Source organism: Pristis pectinata, chromosome 14 (genome assembly GCF_009764475.1).
Source record: "Pristis pectinata isolate sPriPec2 chromosome 14, sPriPec2.1.pri, whole genome shotgun sequence".
Classification (NCBI taxonomy): Eukaryota; Metazoa; Chordata; class Chondrichthyes; order Rhinopristiformes; family Pristidae; genus Pristis; species Pristis pectinata.
In genome coordinates this window covers 676,322-696,627 of record NC_067418.1, presented here as the reverse complement: position 1 = coordinate 696,627, position 20,306 = coordinate 676,322, and the positions used below count along the sequence as shown (strand labels likewise).

The 20,306-nt window shown below is 52.9% G+C and overlaps 1 protein-coding gene across 1 annotated transcript; it reads left to right on the top strand.

Moving 5' to 3' along the window:
* Positions 1–3,228: 3,228 nt before the first annotated feature.
* Positions 3,229–20,306, top strand: LOC127577914 (D(4) dopamine receptor-like). The gene is made up of 4 exons (XM_052029579.1): positions 3,229–3,854; positions 5,150–5,262; positions 8,691–9,223; positions 20,074–20,306. The coding sequence occupies exons 1-4, from the start codon at positions 3,618–3,620 to the stop codon at positions 20,274–20,276; spliced, it is 1,086 nt and encodes a 361-aa protein (XP_051885539.1). The 5' UTR covers positions 3,229–3,617; the 3' UTR covers positions 20,277–20,306.

Below are 20,306 nucleotides of genomic sequence, written 5' to 3'. Positions count from 1 at the left end.
GGGACTCAACTGAAGTTTCAGTAACAAACAGACGGAGAGTTTAAAGTGACAGTCACAGTCTGGGGCTCAGTGCCAAGTATCACAGAATGCTTGATGTCAGCCTGACCCCACACACTGTGTCACTGCCAAGCCCAACACTTGGAGCATCATTGGGTCACACGGGTCCTCCCCAGGTTGTGTCAGGGTTCCCTTCCTGAGAACTGGCCGTAACCTGAAGTGTTCACAAGTCAGACATATTTAAATAAATATACTTACGGACGGTAGTGTAGTGGTTAGCGTAACGCTATTACAGTGCCAGTGACCCGGGTTCAATTCCAGCCACTGTCTGTAAGGAGTTTGTACGTTCTCCCCGTGTCTGCGTGGGTTTCCTCCGGGTACTCCGGTTTCCTCCCACATTCCAAACATATACGGTTTAGGAAGTTGTGGGCATGCTATGTTGGCACTGAAGCGTGGCGACACTTGCGGGCTGCCTCCAGAACACTCTACGCAAAAGATGCATTTCACTGTGTGTTTCGACGTACGCGTGGCTAATAAAGAGATCTTATCTAAATAAAACCATGACCCAGCCAAGGGCAACGTATAGTTAAACTGGGGCGTTTACCTCCACCCTTCAGATATTGTCACGAACTGAGTCCCCACACAGTAGAAGATGCTGCAGCCACAGCAGCTGACAAATCCCTCCCCCCGGTCTCCCAAACGCTCAGACATACATACGGCATGTACATAAGTCGGCCATGGGTAAGATGGCGAGGACAGAGAGTGTAAGAGACTGGTCTCCCCTGAACCCATCACCACACTTGACTTCCCCACCACACAACCTGCAGCCAATCCCATTCATAGAACCATAGAACAATACAGCATAATACAGGCCCTTCGGCCCACCATGTTGTGCTGACCTTTAAACCTCGCCTAAGACTATCTAACCCCTTCCTCCCACATATCCCCCTATTTTAAATTCCTCCATTGGCTTATCTAACAATCTCCTGACCAATGTACCAGCCTCCACCACCACCCCAGGCAGCGCATTCCATGCACCAACCACTCTCTGGGTGAAAAACCTCCCTCTGATATCTCTTTTGAACTTCCCACCCATTACCTTAAAGCCATGTCCTCTTGTATTGAGCATTGGTGCCCTGGGAAAGAGGTGCTGGCTGTCCACTCTATCTATTCCTCATTGTACACCTCTATCATGTCTCCCCTCATCCTCCAACGAGTAAAGCCCAAGCTCCTTTAGTCTCTCCTCATAATCCATACTCTCTAATCCAGGCAGCATCCTGGTAAATCTCCTCTGCACCCTCTCCAATGCTTCCACATCCTTCCTATAATGAGGCGACCAGAACTGGACACAGTACTCCAAGTGTGGTCTAACCAGAGTTTTGTAAAGCCGCATCATTACCTCACGACTCTTAAACTCGATCCCACGACTTATGAAAGCTAACACCCCATAAGCTTTCTTAACTACCCTATCCACCTGTGAGACAACTTTCAGGGATCTGTGGATATGAACCCCCAGATCCCTCTGCTCCTCCACACTGCCCAGAATCCTGCCACTAACCTTGTACTCTGCCTTGAAGTTTGTCCTTCCAAAGTGTACTACCTCACACTTCTTTGAACTCCATCTGCCAATTCTCAGCCCAGCTCTGCATCCTATCAATATCCCTCTGCAAGCTTCAACAGCCCTCCACACTGTCCAAAACACCACCAATCTTTGTGTCATCTACAAACTTGCTAACCCACCCTTCCAACCCCTCATCCAAGTCATTAATAAATATCACAAAAAGTAGAGGTCCCAGAACTAATCCCTGTGGGACACTACTAGTCACAGCCCTCCAATCCGAATGCACTCCCTCCACCACAACCCTCTGCTTTCTACAGGCAAGCCAATTCTGAATCCATGTGGCCAAGCTTCCCTGGATCCCTTGGCCTCTGTGACCTTCTGAAGAAGCCTACCATACGGAACCTTGTCAAATGCCTTACTAAAATCCATGTAGACCATATCTACTGCACTACCCTCATCAATCTTCCTGGTCACCTCCTCAAAGAACCCTATCAGGCTTGTGAGGCATGATCTTCCCTTCATAAAGCCATGCTGGCTGTCCCTGATCAGACCATGATTCTCTAAATGTTCATAGATCCTATCTCTTAGAATCCTTTCCAACAGCTTACCCACCGCAGATGTAAGGCTCACTGGTCTGTAATTCCCTGGACTATCCCTACTACCTTTTTTGAATAAGGGGACAATATTTGCCACCTTCCAATCCTCCGGTACCATTCCTGTGGACAACGAGGACTCAAAGATCCTAGCCGACAGTTCAGCAATCTCCTCCCTCACCTTGCGAAGCAGCCTGGGGAATATTCCGTCAGGCTCCGGGGACTTATCTGTCCTAATATTTTCTAACAGCTCCAACACATTCCTCTTGATATCTACATGCTCTAGAACATTACCCTCATCAACACTGTCCTCAGCGTCATCAAGACTCCTCTCCTTGGTGAATACTGAAGAGAAGTATCCATTGAGAACCTCACCCACTTCCACAGCTTCCAGGCACATCTTCCCATCCTTGTCTCTAATCGGTCCCACCTTTACTCTTGTCATCCTTCTGCTCTTCATGTACGAGAAAAAAGCCTTGGGATTCTCCTTAACCCTACTCGCCAAAGCCTTTAAGTACACCTCTATCATGTCTCCTCTCATCCTCCTTCTCTCTAAAGAGAAAAGCCCTAGCTCCCTTAGTCTCTCCTCATAATCCATACTCTCCAAACCAGGCAGCATCCTGGTAAATCTCCTCTGCACCCTTTCCAACGCCTCCACATCCTTCCTATGATGAGGCGACCAGAACTGGACACAGTACTCCAAGTGTGGTCTAACAAGAGTTTTGTAGAGCCATGTTGTGGGATTTTACCCCCACTAGGAATTGACCTCACATTTTGGGAATTTACCCCCGGGGTACGAGATTTTTACCCTCCTGATTCTGCGGGACTTTTACCACCCCTCGGAGCCCGCAAACGGAGGTCGCAACATCCCCACCGGCCTGCTGGTCAAAGTGTCCGGAGTCCGGTCAGTGTCCGGGCTGCCGCAGTCCCAGCCCTTTCCCTGAGGGAGTCACCGGTCCCGCCCGGGATAGGTGGGCGGACGCCGGCCGTCGGGACCTCCTGACCAATGACGGAGCCGGGACAGTGACCGCACGGGAGCGAGGCACAGCAAGATCCCACAGTGAGGGTGAACGGATCCGCCGGCGCGGCGCCCGGCAGCTCAGAGCCGTCCGGCGGCGGCGGAGAGCGGACGGAGTCGGGCCGCGGGGTGCCGACCGGCGCAAGAGGCGGCGAAGCCCCGAGGGGTTGATCCCGGGCGACAAGGAGGGATCCTGCAATCCCGGCGCCGTTCCCAAACTTTCCGCAGTTATTCCCCGTGCATCCGAGAGAATTTCTGGTCTCCCGGAACCGTTTCCAAGAACCTGGGAGTGATCCCGGCGCCCCGGAGCGATCCTGGGAATCTGGGAGTGATCCTTGTGTCCCGGAGCGATCCTGGGAATCTGGGAGTGATCCGGGATCTGGAGGTTGATCCCCGGGACTCTGGGCGTGTTCCCGGGATCCCGGAGTTGTTCCCGGGGTTTGGGACCATGAACAACGTGAGCGGCGGGGCGGTGCTGGAGCCGCCGCTCCCGGGACACCACGTCCCGGCGCTGGTTCTCGGGACGCTCCTCATCCTGCTGATCATCGCCGGGAACCTGCTGGTCTGTCTGAGCGTCTGCACCGAGCGGCCGCTCCGAACCGCCACCAACGTGTTCATCGCCAGCCTGGCGGTGTCCGACCTGCTGCTCGCCCTCCTCGTCCTCCCGCTCTACGTCTTCCAGGAGGTGAGTCGGTGCCTCAACGCACCCCCCCCCCCCACCCCCCACCACCCTCACCCTCACCCCCCCCACGTCCTCCATCCCCACCCTCAACCCCACCACCCTCACCCCCACCCCTCCCCTCCCACCCCCACCCTCACCCCCACCACCCTCACCCCCACCCCTCCCCTCCCACCCCCACCCTCACCCCCACCACCCTCACCCCCACCCCCCCCCACGTCCATCCCCACCCTCAACCCCACCCTCACCCCCACCACCCTCACCTCCAGCCTCACCCTCACCATCCCCACCCTCACCCCCACCACCCTCACCCCCACCCCTCCCCTCCCACCCCCACCCTCACCCCCACCACCCTCACCCCACCCCCCCCATGTCCTCCACCCCCACCCTCACCCCCACCACCCTCACCCCCACCCCTCCCACCTCCAGCCTCACCCTCACCCCCATCACCCTCACCCTTCCCACCACCACCCTCACCCCCACCCCTCCCAGCCTCACCCTCACCCCCACCCTCACCCCCACCCTCACCCTCACCTCCTCACACCCCTCCCACCTCCACCACCCCTTACCCCTACCACCACCCCAACCCTCACCCCCACCTCCTCACACCCCCCTCACCCTCACCTCCAACCCCCTTACCCCCACCTCCACATCACCCCTGCCCCATCACCTCCACCACCCCCTCACCCTCACCAACCCCACCCCTCACCCTCACCCCCACCTCCACCACCCCCATCTCCTCCACCCCCACCCTCCCCCCACCTCTACCTCACCACCCTCACCCCTCCCACCTCCACCACCCCCCTCACCCCCATCCCCACCTCACCACCCCTCCCACCTCAACCACTGGTGGGGATCCAGAACAAGGGTCGATGTGGGTGATCTAGAGCAGGGGACACGTGTGATCTAGAACAGGGCACTGGTGCTGAACTGGACCAGGTGCCAATGTTGGTGATCTAGAACAGGGGCCTGGTGGGTGATCTAGAACAAGGCTCTGGTGGATGATCTAGAACAGGGCCCTGGTGGGTGATCTGAACCAGTGATAGTCTCGGACTGTATGTTGGAACAGCTGGAGTTACCGGTGACTGACCACACTGTTGATCCAATGGGCAGCCGTCGGCACACTGCCCGGGTTAAGCTCCCGACCTGTTCCCATGGCCCATGCTGTGCAGAGATGGGAAGTCACGACTACGTCTGAAATGAGGTTTGCGGTGCCGGCCAACAGTCCCTATCCTTGGAGTCGGAAGAGAGGGACGGCTGGTTGTGTCCGTGAGATGCACTGAGCGAGGATTTGTTTTCAGTTCCAGGGTGGAGTTTGGACCCTGGGGCCTGGTCTCTGTGACTACCTCATGACCATGGATGTCATGCTGTGCACAGCCTCCATTTTCAACCTGTGTGCCATCAGTGTGGACAGGTGAGTGTTGGCATCGGGGGAGTGTTGGCATCAGGGGAGTGAGGCGCCAGGGGAGTGAGGCGCCAGGGGAGTGAGGCATCAGGGGAGTGAGGTATCACAGTCATGGAGTCGTGCAGCACGGAAACAGGCTCTTTGGCCCAACAGCAGTCTTGACGAATATCTCCATGTCCTCTCTCGCCACAGGTGAGATCCCGGAGAAGTGGCGAGTAGCTAATGTTGTTCCATTATTCAAGAAGGGAAACAGGGATAATCCTGGAAACTATAGACCGGTGAGTCTCACGTCAGTGGTGGGGAAGTTACTGGAGAGGATTCTTAGGGAAAGGATTTATGAGCATTTGGAAAACCATGGCCTAATTAGGGACAGTTAACATGGCTTTGTGCAGGCAAGTTGTATCTTACCAACTTGATTGAGTTTTTTGATGAGGTGACAAGGGTGATTGATGAAGGTAGAGCTGTGGATGTTGTCTACATGGATTTTAGTAAGGCTTTTGACAAGGTCCCTCATGGGAGGCTCATCTAGAAGATTAAGATGCATGGGATCCACGGTGAATTGGCCGTTTGGATTCAGAACTGGCTTGTCTGTAGAAGACAGAGGGTAGTGGTCAATGGGACTTATTCTGGCTGGGGGTCTGTGACTAGTGGTGTTCCTCATGGATCCGTACTGGGACCTCTACTGTTTGTGATGTATATAAATGACCTGGATGAAAATGTACATGGGTGGGTTAGTAAGTTTGCAGATGATACGAAGATTGGTGGTGCTGTGGATAGTGTAGAAGACAGTGGGATGCAGATCAGTTGTAGATATGGGCAGAGAAATGGCAGATGGAGTTTAACCTGGCCAAATGTGGTGTTGCACCTTGGGAGATCAAATGTAAAGAGACAGTACACTGTTAATGGCAGGACCCTTAACAGTGTTGATGAGCAGAGGGATCTTGGTCCAAGTTCATAGCTCCCTGAAAATGAATGCATCATGATAGGGCGGTAAAGAAGGCATGTGGCAGGCTTGCCTTCATTAGTCGAGGCACTGAGTTCAAGAGTCAGGAAGTTATGCTGCAGCTTTATAAAACTCTGGTTAGGCCACATCTGAAGTATTGCATTCAGTTCTGGTTGCCCCATTATAGGAAGGATGTGGAGGGTTTGGAGAGGGTGCAGAAGAGGTTCACCAGGATGCTGCCTGGATTAGAGGGCATGTGCTATGAGGAGAGGTTGGACAAACTTGGGTTGTTTTCTCTGGAGCGGCAGAGGCTGAGGGGAGACCCGATAGAGGTTTATAAGACCATGAGAGGCACAGATAGAGTGGACAGTCGGTAATTTTTTCCCAGAGTTGAAATATCTGTTACCAGTGACATGCATTTAAGGTGAGAGGGGGACAGTTCAAAGGAGGTGCGGGGCAGGTTTTTACACAGAGAGTGGTGGGTGCCTGGAATGTGCTGCCAGGGGTGGTGGTGGAGGCAGGTACGATAGGGGCGTTTCTCTTAGACAGGCACATGGATGTGCGGAGAATGGAGGGATGTGGGCCACATGTAGGCAGAAGGGATGAGCTGAGTTAGGAATTTAGTTGCTAATTTAATTAGTTTGGTACAACATTGTGGGCCGAAGGGCCTGTTCCTGTGCTGTACTGTTCTATCATGCTCCATGCCGACCAAGATTCCCATCTAAGCCTGTCCCATTTGCCTGCATTTGGCCCATATACAGGAAAAGGGGAAGCCCAATATATAGGGGGGAGAAACAGAGCAGTGATAGGTGGACAAAAGAGGGGAGGTGGGGTGGGCACAGGGTGGGGATAGGTAGATGCAGGTGAGAGACAGTGATGGGCAGGTGCGGGGGAGGAGGGGAGAGCAGATCCACCAGGGGATGGGTCACAGGTAAGGAGGCAGGTGCCCCATGGGGGGAGGGGAGGTAAAAAGGAAGAAATAGGTGAGGAGAAAAATGAGAGAGGCTAGGAAAGGGAAGAAAGGAAAAGAGGCAAGGTGGGTGGGGGGGAGTGGCTGGGTAGGGGTTTGGTTTCCTTAAAGTGGGAGAATTCAATGTTCATGCCATCAGGCTGCAAGGTCCCAAGATGGAAAATGATGTTCCTCCGGTTTGCATTTCGACTTCTCCCTGGCAGTGGAGGAGGCCGAGGACTGACGTATCAGTGATAGTGTGGGAGGGGGAGTTGAAGTGACTAGCAACAGGGAGATGCAGGTCACGGTTATGGACATAGATAATTACAGCACAATACAGGCCGTGCAGCCACAATGTTGTGCTGACATTTTATCCTGCTCTAAGATCTATCTAACCCTTCCCTCCCACATAGCCCCCATTTTTCTATCATTCATGTGTCTATCTAAGAGTCTCTTAAATGTCCCTGATGTATCTGCCCCCACAACCTCTGCCGGCAGTGCGTTTCACACACCCACCACTCTCTGTGTAAAAAACTTACCCCTGACATCCCCCTTATACCTTCCTCCAATCACCTTAAAATTATGTCCCCTCGTGTTAGCCATTGTCGCCCTGGGAAAAAGTCTCTGACTGTCCACTCGATCTATGCCTCTTAGCATCTTGTACACCTCTATCAAGTCATCTCTCATCCTCCTTCTCTCCAAAGAGAAAGGCCCCAGCTCACTCAACCTATCCTCATAAGACATGCTCTCCAATCCAGGCAGCATTCTGGTAAAGCTCCTCTGCACCCTCTCTAAAGCTTCCACATCCTTCCTATAATGTGGTGACCAGAACTGAACACAATTCTCCAAGTGTGGTCTAACCAGAGTTTTATGGAGCTGCAACATTACCTCGCGGCTCTTGAACTCAATACCCCGACTAATGAAGGCCAACACACCATACGCCTTCTTAACAACCCTATCGACCTGCGCAGCAACCTTGAGGGATCTATGGACGTAGACCCCAAGATCCCTCTGTTCCTCCACACTCTAACAGTCCTGCCATTAACCTTGTATTCTGCCTTCAGATTCGATCTTCCAAAGTGTATCACTTCACACATCCGGGTTGAACTCCATCTGCCTCTTCTCAGCCCAACTCTGCATCCTATCAATGTCCTGTTGTAACCTAAAGCAACCTTCTACACTAACCACACCACCACCAACCGGTACTCCGGCTGGGAGTGTGAGGTGAACTGGAATCTCCGGATACAGGGAGTTGGTTTTGGAATGTCCAGGCCAGAGGAAGCCAAGTGTGGGCTGAGAGGGGCCGTGATGGTGAGCACACCGTGGCCCCTGATCCTCCACCTGTGAGTGTCTGTCGGTGACCCAACCCTGGGGAAGTACCTTCCCCTGAGTGGCCAGGCACTCCCAATGACAGCAGACTGTCCCCCCCAGGGAGATGTTCATTGCCACTGCGGCCGGAGCTGCCGACAGGTTGCAGTGATGTCGGGGTTGAGTCTGTGCTCAGGACTGGTTGGTACTCACGACTCACTGCTCTTGTCCCCCCAGGTTTATTGCTGTGTCGGTCCCCTTGAACTACAGCAGGAAACACATCGACACGCGGCAGGTGGCCCTGATCTCCATGACCTGGATCCTGGCCTTTGCCGTAGCCTCTCCGATCGCTTTTGGCCTGAACCACGTCCCGGATCGAGACGCGAGTGTGTGCCGGCTGGAAGGCAGCAGATATATCATCTGGTCGTCGGTGTGCTCCTTTGTCCTGCCCTGCCCCGTGATGCTGCTCCTGTACTGTGGAATGTTGCGGGGCCTCAAGCGCTGGGAGCAAGCCCGAAGCCACCGACTCCGGCGGAACATGCACGGCTTCAGGAAGATTAACGGGAGCCCCTCGGAGCCCCAGAGCCCACGGGAGGAGTTGCAGCCCTTCCCGGACCCGGCCTGTGATCTATCGGAACATCCCGAGCGATCGCTGCACACCCTGAGTTCAGCACAGCTGAAGTACGTCCAGACACGCCCCGGTGGCAGGAAACAGGCCAAGATCAACGGCAGGGAGCACAAAGCCATGAAAGTCTTGCCGATTGTTGTGGGTGAGTCTCTGGCCGATCTGACCAGCGGCCAACTCCCTGGTTCCCTCCCAGTCCTGGTGTCCTTTGGCCCTGCCCAGGACCAGCAGAGTCAAACGTTGCACAGAGCTACTCAATTATCCAATCAGAAGGCAAACCCACCACCACTGCCCATCAATGCCCGCTCCTTTGCCAGCCCATCGCTCTGCTCCCAGACTTGCTTCCCACAGCTGATGTACTTCCAGGCCCTTCCCCAGGAGCCCCCTTCTTCCTCTGGGATGCCTACCTCCCCCTCTGGGATGCCTACCTCCCCCAGGACCGGTGATCACCTCTGCCCCATTGCGGCCATGTTTTCAGAGCCAGGGAGCTGAGGTCTGGAACTCCCTCCCCAACCCTTCCCTCCCCTCCATCTCTCCCTTCCCTCTTCGATCCAGGTTTTTGTCCTCTGCCCTGCTACAGGTTCCCTTTCACACTCCAGAGAAGCTGCTAGGGATGTTGAAGGGGCTGGGAAAATGCAAGTTGTTGTTGTTGAGTGGTGACCACCGAGGTTACGGCTGCCACCCACTCCATGTTTTTACAAACTGTTGTCAGGAGCAGAACCCCGTCGTAACCCGGGGACTGCCTGTCTATGGTAACGACTTGGAGGTGAATGTACAAGTCATTTACAGGTGACAGACACTGGTGGTGTGGAGAACGAGGAGGGGGATCTCAAGCTATGGTGTGGTGTACGTCAGCTGGAAAGCTGTGAGCAACAATGGCTGATGGAATTTGATCCTGACGGCTGAGGCGAAGGGTGGGACGTACAGAGTAAAAGGCGAGGCTCCCGGGCGTGTTGAACAGAGGGACCTCAGGGTACAAGTCTGCAGATCCCTGAAAGGGACGGTGCGGAGGCCACACAGGGCGCTTGCCTTCATTGGCCATGGCACAGAAACCAACAGCTGGATGTTCTGCTGCAACGTTACAGAACACTGGTCAGACCACAGCTGCAGCACTGCGTGCAGGTCTGGTCACCACACTACAAGATGGTGCTGGAGAGGATGGCGGGAGTCTGGAACACACTGCCTGAGGAAGTGGGGGAGGCAGAGACTCTCACAACATCAAGACAAGTCCCTGAATACAGGGACACCAGTGGACAATCAATAAATGGGATGAATGTGGATAGCTACAACCCTGGGCTGAAAGGCCTGTTTCTGGGCTGTTTGACTCACACCCCTCCACCTAATCCCACTCTGTTCTCCCCACATTCTCCCCCAGGACTTGTACTGTGAACGGTCGGGCACTGGGCAGTAATGGAACAGAGGGACCCAGGAGCACAAGTGCATAGTTCGTTGATAGCGGCGTCACAGGTAGACAGGGTGGTGAAGGTGGCATTTAACACGCTGGCCTTCATCAGTCAGCGAATTGGGACATTATGTTGCAATTGTACAAGTCGTTGGTGAGGCCGCACTTGGAGCACTGTGTATGGTTTGGTCCCCCTGTTATAGGAAAGACGTGGTTAAACTGGAAAGAGTGCAGAGAAGATTTACGAGGATGTTGCCAGGACTCGAGGGCCTGAGTCACAGGGAGAGGTTGGACAGGCTGGGTCTTTATTCCTTGGAGCGTAGGAGAATGAGGGGTGACCTTATAGAAGTGTTTAAAATTATGAGAGGCATGGATAAGGTGGACGGTAACAGCCTTTTCCCCAGGGTAGGGGGCACAGGTTTAGGGTGAGGGGGGAAAGATTTAAAAGGGACCTGAGGGGCAACTTTTTCACGCAGAGGGTGGTGAGTGTGTGGAACGAGCTAAGGCAGGTACAACAGGATCATGGAGGGGTGGGGCTTGGAGGGATATGGGCCGAACCAGGAAGTTGGAACTAGCTGGGTGATCACCGTGGTCGGCATGGACTGGTTGGGCCCAAGGGCCTGTATCCGTGCTGTGTTGCTCTGTGACCTCCTTCAGCTGCTGCACCCTGGGCACCAGTGTCCGTTCCTGTCCCAGTGGGCCTCGATCCTGTGTCCGGGTGGGGTGTCCCTGTGGCTCCCATGTCCGTGCCAAGCTGCACGGCTTCAGACAGCCACACCTGACATTTGTTCCATGCCAGTCATTCCAAGATATTGCCTGCATCCTGAGCAGATCCCGTGTCATGTCCGGGACCTCGGGACACTGGACAATGACTGAGGTTCTGGGGATGAGAGAGAGAAAGCTGGAGAGGTGCAGAGGAGGTGCTTCGAGAGCACATGGTCTCATCACCTGAATCCATGGCCACAGATGGCAGGTGAGGAGTCGGGGGTGATGTTGAGCTGGGACTGGAGATGTGAGGAGACCCTAGAACGCTGATGATCCAGCTGGGTTACAGGGACCTGAACATGGATAAGTGTTGGGAGAGTGAGGTGCTCCTGGATCTGGGAGCCAGTACAAGCCAGGGAGAGGGAGAGGGAGGGCAGGGACAGGGGCAGGCAGGATGTTGCGATACAGGACGCGGGGAACCGAGCAAGTCCAGTCTGGGCCGACGGGGTGGATTCCAGAGCTCTTTGTACTGCAACAGGTCTGTGCTCAGAGTTGACCTGGACACTGCTTTTGCTCTTCAGTCCTGTGTGCTGTCATCTCTCCCAGACATTGGTCCCACTGACCTGGTCCTACATATTGGGCTTGGTCTCGCCGGGGCTGGGGGCTGACAGGACAGGCAGCAGGATGTCTGGGGTGGGTGAGTTGAGGTCAGGGGCTGAGGTTCGGGTCTGCAGAATGAGAGAAGCCCACCCCCCCACCCGCCCCGCCGGGTTCAGATGTCGGAGGGAGGTGATCAGTGATTTCCTGGAGGAGGGTTGAGTGGACCACATCGTGCTCTGTCACACGAGGCAATCCTTCTCAAGGTACCAGGCAGTGTTAGCCTAAGCTGGGCTAATGCTATTAAACAGCTTTATCACCTGAACTGCTGGTCATTGAATGTGGCAGATAAACTAAATGTGTGTCCATGTCCCTGTGTTACTCTGCAGAATGTTTAAACCCACCATTCAGGGAAAGCAGTGGTGACACTAGCAACCACAATATAGAGCAGTTAATGAACATGGTGCTGGAGAATAGCCCACATTATTCTGGATTTATTCTGTGAGGACACAGCCACCTTTATCCTGTAATACTGTAACACACAATTAAAATCAAATCCCAGCTAACCTTCTTTAAATACCGAGTCCTCTGTGAAGGTGGGGAGTTGTGAGCCACACAATGAATCATCTTGGTCTCTGAGACTGAGAACGGTCTGCAGAGACCAACAACCTTCCTCAGGAAGAGAAAGGGTGAAGCCTGCCCTGACAACAGAGCAGAGAGGGGGTCAGTGATGCACAGTAGAACCCAGAGACAATGTCGGAACCATGGATTTGGGACGGCGCAGTGTTCCCTGCTCCTGCTACCCTCGTCCGGCTTGGTGGCCGAGGTCCTGGTCTGGGGAGTTGTCAGAGTAACAATCGTGTGACAGTTGGTGTCACTGCCTCACCGTTCCACTGTCTGTGTGGAGTTTGCACGTTCTCCCTGTGGCCATGCGGGTTTCCCCCGGGTGCTCCAGTTCCCTCCCGCACCCCAGAGATATGTGCATTTGGAGGTTAATCGGTTGCTGTAAATTGCCCAAGTCTGTGGGTCAGAGGGTCGTGGAATCTTACAGCACAGGCCCTTCGGCCCACTATGTCCATGCCGACCTTGTTGTCCACCTCCACCAGTCCTTCTGTGCCTTGCCATTTAAGTGTCTGGATGTCTCTGAAATGTAGTGACTGTGTGATTCCACCCCCTCGCCCAGCAGTGAGTTCCAGATGTAAAATACCTGCCCTCCCATCCCCTTTAAATCTCCTTCCTCACACCTTGCTGCCCCTCCCCCTCTGTGCCTCATAATGTTATACCAGCTCACCCCTCACCTCCACCGCTCCAGGGAAAACACGCCTGGCCTGTCCAATCCCTCGGGGGTAAAGGTCGCGGGGTCCTTGACCACCTCCAGTCCTGGTTCAGGGTCAAAGGCCACAGGACCATAAACAACAGGCAGCACATCATGTCAAAAGTGAAACCGTGTCCGACAAACGGTGAGGGTTTTGGTGAAGGGACCCAATGGGGGGTTGGGGGTGGGGCGGGTCCCAGCAGTCACTTGTAAGTGGGCCTTGCAAAGTGTGTGGGGCAGTGTGTACACGCTCGGCTTGTTGGCAGATTAAAGGGGCAGTGTGTACACGCTCGGCTTGTTGGCAGATTAAAGGGGCAGTGTGTACACGCTCGGCTTGTTGGCAGATTAAAGGGGCAGTGTGTACACGCTCGGCTTGTTGGCAGATTAAAGGGGCAGTGTGTACACGCTCGGCTTGTTGGCAGATTAAAGGGGCAGTGTGTACACGCTCGGCTTGTTGGCAGATTAAAGGGGCAGTGTGTACACGCTCGGCTTGTTGGCAGATTAAAGGGGCAGTGTGTACACGCTCGGCTTGTTGGCAGATTAAAGGGGCAGTGTGTACACGCTCGGCTTGTTGGCAGATTAAAGGGGCAGTGTGTACACGCTCGGCTTGTTGGCAGATTAAAGGGGCAGTGTGTACACGCTCGGCTTGTTGGCAGATTAAAGGGGCAGTGTGTACACGCTCGGCTTGTTGGCAGATTAAAGGGGCAGTGTGTACACACTCGGCTTGTTGGCAAATTGGTATTGGTTTATTATTGTCACTTGTACCGAGGTACAGTGAAAAACTTGTCTTGCACACCGATCGTACAGGTCAATTCATTACACAGTGCAGTGAGTATTACAGGGTAAAACAGTACAGAATTCAGAATAAAGTGTAGACAGAGAATTTAGGTTTAAAAGAGTAGAATGATCATAATAGAAGTAATGAGTGGATTGCAGAGAGCAGCTCGCAATGAGTCACCAGATTCCTGCACCATCTTGGTAGAGGGCTGATGTGTCACACTGGCAGTGTCTGAGAATTGTGATCTGAGGGAAGCCTCTGTATGGGGGCGGGAGGGACAGTGATGGACATAGGGAACACAGTCAGAGAGAAGTAATGGAGGTGGGTGGGGAAGGGGAAATGGGTTAACGAGAGGGAATGGCGAGAGGATTGTGTGTACTCAGTCACTGAGGACGTTTGGGACTGAGACCATTGGTCTTTTGGGCACAGAAGGATCTGGGATCTGGGAGGAACACTGGAGTTATGGTCAAGGGTTAGTGTAACATTATTCAATGGCCCCTTATGTCTTCTGGCCGTTGTGTGTGACCCGCACTGGGCTGTGTGACTCGTGCTGGGCTGTCATGTGTGACCCATGCTGGGCTGTCATGTGTGACCCACACTGGGCTGTGTGACCCACACTGTGCCGTCGTGTGTGACCCACACTGGGCTGTGTGACCCGCGCTGGGCCGTCGTGCGTGACCCGTACTGGACTGTGTGACCCGCGCTGAGCTGTCGTGTGTGACTCACACTGAGCTGTCATGCGTGACCCACACTGGGCTGTGTGACCCACACTGAGCCGTCGTGTGTGACTCGTGCTGGGTCGTCGTGCGTGACCCACACCGGACCATGTGACCCGCGCTGAGTTGTCGTGACCCACACTGAGCTGTCATACGTGACCCACACTGGGCTGTGTGACCCGCGCTGGGCCGTCGTGCGTGACCCGCACTGGACTGTGTGACCCGCGCTGGGCCGTTGTGCGTGACCCACGCTGGGCCGTCGTGCGTGACCCGCGCTGGACTGTGTGACCCGCACTGAGCTGTTGTGTGTGACCCACACTGGACTTTTTCTGTTTGACTGGGGTGGTGGTCACCCTATTCTGTTTCACCAGTGAGGAATGAATGGCCAGAGGGGGCAGCCCGGACACAGGCACTTGGCCATTTACCTTCCTGAGTGAGGCCGATCTGATGGTGTAAGGACAAACATACAGAAGGAGCACAGCTGGAGAGCTGGGCTTACAGCTGTGGACCTGCACCAGGATGGTGGGGAATACAAATCACAGCCTGAGCATGAATCTGACATTCCCCAAAGATTAGTAACCCGGCTGAGAGGAGGAGAATTATTTTCCCCAGCAGATGCAGTTGTGGTCTGAGATGTGGTGCCTACCAGGGCTGAGGGGCAAGAGGCAATGGGTGGGCCCGATGCGCGAATGTTCCCGTGAGTCTACCTGTTCCTCTTGGGTTGACATTAAAACATTTCAGTGCGAACGAGGCGGCATTTGCAGAGCGCCTGAACATTTGACACAGGAAGGCACTCAGAAATGAGTAAGGGGATGAGTCTGAACAATCACTTGCATTTCCACAGCTCTGTACTGAGGTGAGATTTGCCAAATTTGCCAAAAGGGCCAAACTCCGGGACAGATTTGAGAGCAAGCCACCTGAGCAGGTAGTGGGGCACAGAGCAGAGGGGGAGCTGGGAGCCGAGAGGTTAGGCAGGGTCAAGCCAAGGTCGGCAACGATGGCTGAAGCCAAGGGTGAAGCAACAGAGGGACCCGGGAAAGGTGTTGGGAGGCGCAGGTTACTGGGAAAAGGGAGCAGTGCAATGGAGGGGTGTGAAGATGGTGGATCTGGGGAGCTGTTACTGTGGAGAGGGGGGAGGGTGAGGGAGTTTGTCAGAGGACAACTTATGTTCTGCTTTAAGGCTGCGTGTGGAGTGTGAACCAAATGCTGAAGATGTGATGTGAAGGGACACAAGGCAGGCATGAGTTACAGAGTCAGACAGCACGGAAACAGGCCCTTCGGCCCAACTGGTCCATACTGACTGATACCCACCTGAGCCAGTCCCATGTGCCAGCGTTGGGCCCATATCCCTCTAAACCTTTCCCATCCATGGACCTGTCCCAGTACCTTTTAAATGCTGTTAATGTACCTGCCTCACCCACTTCCTCTGGCAGCTCGTTCCACATCCCCACCACCCTCTCAGTGAAGAAGTTGCCCCTCAGGACCCCTTTAAATCTTTCCCCTCTCACCTTAAACCCATGCCCCCTAGTTCTTGATTCCCCAACCCTGGGAAAATGTGCATTCACCTGTCTATGCCCCTCCTGACACCCCTCCTATGCCCCTCACCTCTGTACAGTGAGGGTGGAGGCAGGAAGAGGAAACTGGGCACTTTGGAAAAGATGGGAGGGAGCTGTTGAGACATCTCTGGTGGAGTGAGAGGGCCTGAGTGTGTGGCCAAGGTCAATGGGAACCAGACACAGACTGGTGGGATAGGGGAATATTGAGACTCATTCTTGATTGGACGTTTGTTGGGAAAGAGATGCCTGTCAGGTTGGGGGAAAGGTTTTTAGAGAAAGAAGGTGGCCACAGTGTTCCTCAAGCCTGCTCCACCCTGCAATGGGATCAGAGCTGATCTCATACTTTGACTTTAATTCTACTTTCCTGCCTGATCCCGACAATCCTTAATTGCCCAAGATCAACCTACCTTCACGGGTGCTCAGAGAGGACATCCCAGAGGACTCGTCCACTGAGGCAATATTGGTGGAACTGAGGAATAAGAAAGGGACAACCACATTAATGGGATTATATTATAGACCTTCCAATAGTCAGCAGGATTTAGAGGAGCACATTTGTAGAGACTTAGCAGACAGTTGCAAGAAATATAAAGCTGTGATAGTGGGTGATTTTAACTTTCCACATATTGACTGGGACTCCAGTACTGTAAAAGGAGTTTGTCAAATGTGTTCAGGAAAGTTTCCTTAATCAATATATAGAGGTCCCAACTAGAGAGAGCGTGATACTGGATCTGCTCTTAGGGAACGAGACAGGGCAAGTGACAGAAGTGAGTGTAGGGGAACACTTTGGATCTAGTGATCATAATTCCATTAGTTTCAAGATAATCATGGAGAAGGATAGGTCTGGTCCTCAGGTTGAGATTCTAAACTGGAGGAAAGCCAATTGTTATGGCATCAGAAGGGATCTGGCAGGCATGGATTGGGACAGATTGTTTTCTGGCAAAGACATGCTTGGTAAGTGGGAGGATTTCAAAAGTGAAATATTGAGAGTACAGAATCTGTATGTTCCTGTCAGGATAAAAGGCAAGGCTAACATGTTTAGAGAACTTTGATTATCAAGAGATATTGAGGCCCTGGTAAAGAAAAAGGTGCATATCAGGTATAGGCAGTTAGGATCAAATGAGGTGCTTGAGGAGTATAAGAAATGCAAGAGGACACTTAAGAGAGAAGTAAGGAGGGCTAAAAGAGGACATGAGGTTGCTCTGGCAGACAAGTTGAAAGAGAATCCCAAAGGAATTCTAAGGGACAGGATAGATAAGTATTTGGATAGACAGGGCTTATTAGGGATAGTCAACATGGCTTTGTGCATGGTAGGTCACGTCTAATCAATCTTATAGAGTTTTCGAGGAGGTTACCAAGAAGGTTGATGAGGGAAAGGTGGTGGACGTTGTCTACGTGGACTTTAGCCAGGCCTTTGACAAAGTCCCACATGGGAGGTTGCTCCAGAAGGTTAAGTTGCTTGGCATTCAGGATGAAGTAGTCAATGGATGGACTATGACCTCACGATCTACCTTGTTGTGACCTTGCACCTTATTGCACTGCACTTTACTCTGTACTGTTATTGTTTTTACCTGTACTACATCAATGCACTCTGTACTAACTCAATGTAACTGCACTGTGTAATGAATTGACCTGTACGATCGGTATGCAAGACAAGTTTTTCCCTGTACCTCGGTACAAGTGACAATAATAAACCAATACCAAATGGTTGTCTCTCTGACTGGAGGCCTGTGACTAGTGGTGTGCCGCAGGGATCGGTGCTGGGTCCGTTGTTGCTTAGCATCTATATTAATGATTTAGATGATAATGTGGTAAACTGGATCAGCAAATTTGCAGATGACACCAAGATTGGGGGTGTAGTGGACAGCGAGGAAGGCTATCAAAGCTTGCAGCGTGATCTGGACCAGCTGGGAAAGGGGCTGAAAATAGCAGGTGGAATTTAATGCAGACAAGTGTGAGGTGATGCACTTTGGGAGAACAAACCAGGGTAAGACTTACACAGTGAATGGCAGGGCTCTGAGGTGTGCGGTAGAACAGAGCGACCTGGGAATACAGATCCATAGTTCCTTGAAAATGGCGTAGATAGGGTTGTAAAGAGAGCTTTTGGCACACTAGCCTTCACAAATCAGGGCATTGAGTACAGGAGTTGGGATGTTATGTTGAAGTTGGACAAGACATTGGTGAGGCCAAATTTGGAGCATTGTGTGCAGTTCTGGTCACCTACCTACAGGAAAGATATCAATAAGCTTGAAAGAGTGCAGGGAAAATTTAAGGAGGCACGTGGTGTAGGGGTTAGCGCAACACTATTACAGCGCCAGCTGTCTGCAAAGAGTATGTACGTTCTCCCCGTGTCTGCATGGGTTTCCTTCGGGTGCTCCGGTTTCCTCCCACGTTCCAAAGATGTACAGGTTAGTAGTTTAAAATGGGCGTAACTGGGCAGCGCAGGCTTGTTGGGCTGGAAGGGCCTGTTACTTTGCTGTATAAATAAAGTTTTAAGGGATGTTGCCGGGACTTGAGGACCTGAGTTTACAGGGGTAGTTTGAACAGGTTCGGACTTTATTCCCTGGAGTGCAGGAGAAGTATACAAAATTATGAGGTGTAGAGATAGGGTGAATGCATGCAGGCTTTTTCCCCTCCGGTTGGGTGAGACTAGAACTAGAGGTCATAGGTTTAGGGTGAAAGGTGAAATATTTAAGGGGAATCTGAGGGGGAACTTCTTCACTCAGAGGGAGGTGCGAGTGTGGAACGAGCTGCCAGCGGAAGTGGTGGATGTGGGTTCAGTTGTAACATTTAAGAGAGGTTTGGATAGGCGCATGGATGGGAGGGGTTTGAGGGGATATGGTCCAGGTGCAGTTAGGTGGGACTGGGCAGAAGATCAGGTCGGCATGGACTAGATGGGCTGAAGCTTTGGAGAGGGTGCAGAGGAGATTTACCAGGATGCTGCCTGGATTGGAGAGCATGTCTTATGAGGATAGGTCGAGTGAGTGAGGGCTTTTCTCTTTGGAGCAAAGGAAGATGAGCAGGGACTTGATAGAGGTGTACAAGATGATAAGAGGCATAGATCGAGTGGATAGTCAGAGACTTTTTCCCAGGGCGACAATGGCTAACAAGAGGGGACATAATTTTAAGGTGACTGGAGGAAGGTATAAGGGAGATGTCAGGGGTTAAGTATTTTACACAGAGAGTGGTGGGTGCATGGAACGGGGTTGCGGGGGCAGATACATTAGGGGCATTTAAGAGACTTAGATAGACACATGAATGATAGAGAAATGGAGGCTGTGTGGGAGGGAAGGGTTAGATAGACCTTAGAGCAGGATAAAATGTCGGCACAACATCATGGGCCGAAGGGCCTGTGCTGTGCTGTAGCGTTCTATGACTCTGTCAGCTAAGTCTCAGCCGGACTCATTCCCCATGTGGTCACATCCAGATGCTGGTACTAACTGAAGATAAAGAGAACTGCAGATGCTGCAATCTGGAACAAAATACCACGTCCGAACCAGTCAAGCTGAGCTCTTCCAGCTTTCTGGGTTTTTTCTGTTCTTGGTGGTTAATTGGTTAAATACGAAAATCTTTGACATTTTGTTTTTGTCTAAATGGCTGAAGTTTGTGTTCCCCCTGAACTTCTCCCTGCCCTGAGAGTTTGGGATTACAGATCACGGGGTGGGGGGGAGGGGACCCACCAAGCACTGGGCTCAGTAGGATCGGTCTGTGTACAGAACCAACCTGGTGGCTGCTGGGGTCATCAGTGGGAACAGGGTCCTTGATGCAGAAATGGGGGGACAGTGAGAGGCTTCCTCAGACCCGTGGACAGTCCTGACATCTGCACCCAGCAAACCTTTGTGCTGATGAAGCCACATCCTGTGTGTGCAACGCGCGAGAAAGGGCACATTGGCAGCGGCTCCCTATGATCACTGTCCTTTTCATTTCAGGGGCTTTTCTCTTTTGTTGGACTCCATTTTTTGTGGTTCACATAACGAGAGCGAGCTGTGAGACCTGCAACATCCCACCGCAACTGATCAGCACGGTGACGTGGCTCGGGTACGTGAACAGTGCACTCAATCCCATCATCTACACCATCTTCAATGAGGAATTCAGGAACTTCTTTCGAAAGATTTTGTACCCCTGCTGCTGACCAGAAACCGGCCAGAACTGAAGCAATAAA

Bases quoted from the DNA above. Each gene is read 5' to 3' on its own strand.
- LOC127577914 (XM_052029579.1), top strand. From the start codon at position 3,618: ATGAACAACGTGAGCGGCGGGGCGGTGCTGGAGCCGCCGCTCCCGGGA. The intron at 3,855-5,149 runs GTGAGTCGGTGC...ATTTGTTTTCAG, and splicing joins CGCTCTACGTCTTCCAGGAG to TTCCAGGGTGGAGTTTGGAC. The intron at 9,224-20,073 runs GTGAGTCTCTGG...TTTTCATTTCAG, and splicing joins AGTCTTGCCGATTGTTGTGG to GGGCTTTTCTCTTTTGTTGG.